Below are 6,000 nucleotides of genomic sequence, written 5' to 3' on the forward strand. Positions count from 1 at the left end.
GACTAGCTAGCTGCACCACTGAGAAATAGGACTGCCTCCCTCTCAGCCATGAGCTGCCAGGCTCTCCTCAGGCTGAGTGTTAGTTTAACTAAACTAACTTCAAAGCCCAGGAGTTCAAGACCATTTTTGGACAATGTAGTGACCTTCCCCATCCCCCAGGGGAAAGAAGGGGATTGGGAGAGGAGGAAGGGTGTCTCCTGAATGAATGTCTGCTCACTGTTTGCCGTTCTGTGCTTTCAGAATCTCTTTTGCAACAACAGCCTCGAGGGGGCGAGCAGCCCTATGACCAAACCCAAAGGAGATAAACAAGTCGAATACCTGGATTTAGACCTAGAATCTGGGAAGTCCACACCACCACGGAAGGTAAGTGAGCCCGTGCTCCCTAGGTGGCCCAGCACACTCTGAGGGACTGTATTCTTTGGGGAAGTTTGGGGAGGGGATGTTACTTAAATGTAATGGCTTGTTTCCTAAGTCACAAGCAACAGAATTATGAAGGCGATGGTTTTGTTTCTCTTTCCAGAGGTGGGTCAGTTGTAGAGTTTCTACTCGTTGTGGTCAGTGCTTTTGCTGTCTTTAGAATGAAGAAAATATCTCTGGCTGAGTGGGGTAGCCACACCGCTAATGCCAGCACTGGGGACGCAGACACAGGCAGATCTCTGAGGACAGCCTAGTGATTCCAGAATAGCCAGGACCACAGAGAAATTCTCTGTAAAAAGAAAGAAAAGGGAAATATGGTTCATAGCAAAAGTCATTCTCTGTTTTGTCTGAAATTTTAATTTCTATTAAACCTACCAAATACATAGTTTTAGCATAATTCTTTGTTTTTGGTGGGTTTTTTTTAATGTTTAACCTATATGTGGGTATATGCACATGAGTACAGGGTCTCTCAGAGACCGGTAGAGGGAATTAGCCCCCAGAACTGGCATGACAGGTGGTTGTGAGCCATGTGGGTGTTAGAGACCAATTCAATTCCTCTGCCAGAGCAGTGTCCAGCCTTACCCGCCTAGCCCTCCTTCCAGCCGTGCGTCACCAGACTTACTACAGTATTTAAGTCCTATTTTCTTACCTTTCCCTTTGTGTTATCCCTTCAGTTTTCACTCCCTCTTGTAGTTGAGTTTTCTGCAGCATGTCCTGTAATGGAGAGCTTTGGTAGTGAAGTCTTTTCAGGATGTGTGTAACTGAAGTCTCCTTATTTTGGAAATAGGTTTTGTTGAGATCACAGTTCATTTTTTGTTGTTGTTATTCCCTGTGACATAATTAGATAATTTTTCAATATAATTTGAATTTTGAAAATTAAGTTTTAAAAAAATAGAAAGGTTTGCTTACAGAAGAAGTCATTCCTTGTATGGAGAAAAGCTCACTGCAGTCATGGTAGTGTGAGGTGGTCTTCCAGAATAAGACAGGCTGTTTACCCTGATGGAAAAGGCCACTGGCATACTGTCATGGTAGTTGAACTACCGAGATCAGTCCTTTTTTTTTTTTTAAGATTTATTTATTTCATGTATGTGGGTGGGTACACTGTAGCTGTCTTCAGACACACCAGAAGAGGGTATCAGATCCCATTACAGATGGTTGTGAGCCACCATGTGGTTGCTGGGAATTGAACTCAGGACCTCTGGAAGAACAGTCAGTGCTCAAAACCGCTGAGCCATCTCTCCAGCCCCTGAGATCAGTTCTTGACCGAGCCTCTTTACTACGTGGGGACCGTCCGTCCCTGTCAAGTCTCCTGTTCTGTCGAATGTTCCCTTTGTACACTCTCTGTCTGTTTTCTGGCTGCTTTTCCGCTGTCTCCTGTTGAATTTAGTTTCAGGAGAGTCTGTGTAGATGTATCTGTCTCTTCACTAATCTGAATGGAAGTTGTGCTATTCACATACACACGCAAAACACGTTCACACACAGACACACACACGTGAATAAGTACATACACATACGCACAGTTCACATACCACACAGATACACACACACACACATACTTTCACACAAATACACATTTATACACACAGACACATACACACATACTTACACATACATGTGCATATATACACACCCAGGCATACACAAATGCACACATACTCAGACACACCACACAGACACATCCACACACATGCTTTCGCACACATATACACATACTTACACATACATGCACATGTGCACACACCAGCACACATGCATATTGCTTCTCTGCTTCTTTTTTTTTTTTTTTTTTTTTTTTTTCGGAGCTGGGGACCGAACCCAGGGCCTCTCGCTTCCTAGGCAAGCGCTCTACCACTGAGCTAAATCCCCAACCCCTCTCTGCTTCTTTTTATTACTGTATTTATTACCTGCCAGGTACACATACAGTACACTTTCTATTTCCACACCTTTGTATTTTTCTGTTCTGATTTCTCTGTTTAATTTTGGATAGTTTTTAGCTCTATCACCAAATTTACTAATCCTCCTCTTTTCATTGGAGATTTTTGTTATTTTTGTTGGAGTTATTTTATGATTATTTCTGGGATGAAGTGCTGTTTGATTCACTTTACCTGGCATTAACCTCTTTGCGTTGCTCACATGTTTACAGCCTTTCCTAGCTTGACACTGCTCACAAACTTCATAATGCCGATATGGTGCTTTCCGTGTTTGAAGTCCTCGGGGGCCGGAGTTCGCGTGAACTGTTTCTGTTAGCCCACACTCTGTATGGCCCGTCTCCTTGTGTGTTTATACATTTTTATTACAGATTCATGGTTGAATTGGAGGACCTGAATTTCCTCCTTTCGGAAGCAGCTCTAATTCCCTCCCGGGAGGCCCTTTGAGATTGCTACTCTAGGCTCACCTCAGCTTCCTTCAAGCTCATGGCGGGGGGGGGGGGGGGGGGGGCCTTGTTGTCAGCATTCTACATTCCCTGCCTCCTCCCCCCACCCCACTGCACTGCGTCCCTCCACATTCATGGTGACCTTTGCCATATAGAGGGTGGCCCCTCCCCACCCTTCCCTGCATGTCTTAGACACGTCCTTGCTGCTAGGAGCCATGCAAAGCACTGCCCAGCCCGCTGGTTTGGTTATGTGCATCTGTTAATGGGGGGGGGGCAGCTTTGTGGTTAGTTTTCCCACAAATGTAACTTTGCCAAAATAAGTGTTGTTTTTTTTTTAAGAATTTATGTATTTTATGTACGTGTATGCACACAAACACTGTCGCTCTCTTCAGACACACCAGAAGAGGGCATCACATCCCATTATGGTTGTGAGCCAATATGGTTGCTGGGAATTGAACTCAGGATGTCTGGAAGAGTATTGAGTGCTCTTAGCCTCTGAGCTATCTCCAGCCCCCAAAAGTATTTTTCTTGCATAAAGAGTAAAAAGCTGTTTGGTCTGGGCCTCTGTGTGTTAGATGGACTAAGATTTTCTGTGGATGTTACCTGTGATGGTTTTATTAGTTTGAATGGTTCTATTTAATTTTAAAATTAAGAGAAATCAGTGTCAAGTTAGGGAGTGGACAGACAATACCATTAATCTGAGGACATGCCATTGTGTGTGTATTCCAGGATTTTGTATGTCTATCCATCTACTGTTGTTTGTTTTTGGGGCAACCGTGGCTGGTTCAGAACTCTACATAGAGCAGCCTGGCCTTGAACTCTAATATTTATTAGAGAGATCACGTATCTGCCTCTGCCTCCAGGCACTGGCGTGAAAGATGGGCACCACCACGCCCTGCATATGTATCTCTTTCCTCAGAGTTTCGCTCAGAACCGCCCTCACGAATGGCCCCTTGGGGTACCCTTGTGCTTTCAGCAAAAGAACAGTGGTTCGGGCAGCAGCATGTCTGATGAGCGGGTGGATTACGTCGTGGTGGACCAACAGAAGACTCTGGCCCTGAAGAGTACCAGGGAAGCTTGGACGGACGGCAGGCAGTCCACGGAGTCCGAGACACCCACCAAGAATGTGAAGTGAAGCCGCACGGTCGCCGCTGCTGACAGAAGGAGCTGGGGGAGGAGAGGTGCCAGCGAAGAAGCTTCCACTCTGTAGCAGGGGCAGAGGAAAGGACCTCACACATGTTCACGTGAATTAGGTTGTGAATGGTGCTGCGTGGTATTGAGTCTGTAACCTGTAAATAACCTGGGGAAGTAGTGTTTTAGCTCACCCAGAAGCATCTGTCCCTAGTTAACCTGTAGTATAGGACACTGACGCACTTTCCATGTAAAACCTGGGTTTGGGTCTTCCCGAGGGACCTTGGAAGAATCTCCTCAGGAGGTCTCCCTCCTCACACGACTCCATGTAACAGTTCCAAGTAAACTGAGTGGCTTTAGTTCTGGAAATTCCAGTTGAAGCTACAGGGCTAACACCATTAACACAAGAAGTGGGTTCACAAATTTGCTTTTCCTTTAAAGGTGGTACCCATGAGCCTAAGCTATAGAATATAGTTGGACTTGCCCTTCATTGTTTTCAAAAATTCCGGGGATAATGTATATATTGGTGTCAAGACCTAGTTCCCTGACTCATGTACACGTAGGTTTTAATAATAGGACTTTGTTATGTTATTTTTTGTTGTTGTTGTTAATTACAGTGTCTTGGGTTCATCGTGTGAAGGTTCTGCTGGGTAGGATCTCGCACCTTTAAAAAACTGCCTCTTAGTTACTCTAGTAAGCCCACAAATGTCCACAGCATGGATCGGTGAGCTCTTCTTATTCCTGTTCACGTGCATTAAACATTGTTTGCAAAAGGCAGATTGTCTGACTGACTAATCAGGTACGTCCAGGGCGCTGATGTGCTAATAACAGTGACCAGGTTAAACCAAGCGCTTCAGTTAGGTGTTCGTTAATCCTCATCTTGGCTTAGAGTTAAGGAAACAGTTGGCACTCTCTGTCAGTTGCAGCAACATACTGTGATTTTGAATGAGTTAGACAGTAATTCAAGATTACCACTCTTAGGAATGAGACTCTCCCGACACCATAGAGCCCTTCCTATGGTTTTCTTTCTTTTACTTAATATTCTTCTTGGCCTTATATTTAAATTCCTATGCAATTAATGTTTTATATCTGCATTTTTAGAAAAAGAAATGTCATTTTAAGTGATTCTTGTATGTAGCAAACACCTATTGCCTTTGTGAGCAAATTAAGAATTTTGTACTGTGATTTGTACTCACTGCCCCAATTCTCCAACTGTTGGAGCTTTGCTGTGCTGTGAAAGGCTGTAGTTGTGACCACCACCCAGCCAGATCTCCTGAGACCACAAAGCAATGGTGCGAGTCTCTCACCTATAACGTGACATCGTCAGGTGTGGTCGTTGACTCTGAGTTAGTGTCACTGTGTTACACCTGTCTGTCTAGGTTTGTGAGAAGCAGCTAGCGTTTTCCATTTTCACCCAAGTAAGTACAATGTCTCTGCACTGATCTGAGACTCACTGGTGGCTTGGGGAGGGGACACAGAGAACAGAATGTCTATAGCAGAGGCTGGTCTCTCTCCGTTCAGACCTCTTAACTGTTGCCTGAGTACACAATGTGCCCTGCTTTCTGGCCCACTGGCCACCGTACTGTGCCTAATCTGTGTTCTCTGCTTGCTTTTCCAGTCAGTCCACAAGCTGTGTTCATAACTAGATGGAATGTAGAATAGTTAACATTAGATGCTTTTAAATGTTTGCTTCTTTTTAAACAAAAACTAAAACCCAGAACTGAATTTTGAGGTGGATTTTTAAATAATAAAAAAAGGTTGTTTGAGTTTGGTGTGTGAGCTGTTTTGCTTTTGTTTTTGTTTTTTTCCTTTTAATGTACTTTCTTTTCTGTGAACAAGGAACAAGTGTCAAGAAAATACATACTGGGGCTGGTGGTAAAGCGCTGGCTGCTCGTAACAAAGACTGGGTTTCAGTTTGAGCATCAACGTCGCAGCTCACAACTGTGCATAATTCTAGTTCCAGCAGTCCCACTCCTAGTTTCCTGGCACTGCACACACGTGCACAGGCATACATGCAGGTAAAACACCCATACACATCTTAAACAGTAAATTTTTGAAATGTCATTACGTATATATAT

At 44.1% G+C, this 6,000-nt stretch overlaps 1 protein-coding gene across 8 annotated transcripts in view; it reads left to right on the plus strand.

Annotated features, from left to right (window-relative positions):
- Window positions 1-5,737, plus strand: part of Gab1 (GRB2-associated binding protein 1) — a 108,721-nt gene extending 102,984 nt beyond the window's left edge. For 7 of the 8 annotated variants that reach the window (XM_087594822.1, XM_087594814.1, XM_087594816.1 and 4 more), the window contains 2 exons: window positions 241-363; window positions 3,768-5,688. In XM_087594822.1, coding sequence (XP_087450948.1) covers window positions 241-363; window positions 3,768-3,926 — 282 coding nt within the window. In that variant the 3' untranslated portion in view covers window positions 3,927-5,688. 8 annotated transcript variants of the gene reach the window in all.
- Window positions 5,738-6,000: the final 263 nt, after the last annotated feature.

The sequence above is a fragment of the Rattus norvegicus genome, chromosome 19 (genome assembly GCF_021556685.1).
Source record: "Rattus norvegicus strain SHRSP/BbbUtx chromosome 19, alternate assembly SHRSP_T2T, whole genome shotgun sequence".
Lineage (NCBI taxonomy): Eukaryota > Metazoa > Chordata > Mammalia > Rodentia > Muridae > Rattus > Rattus norvegicus.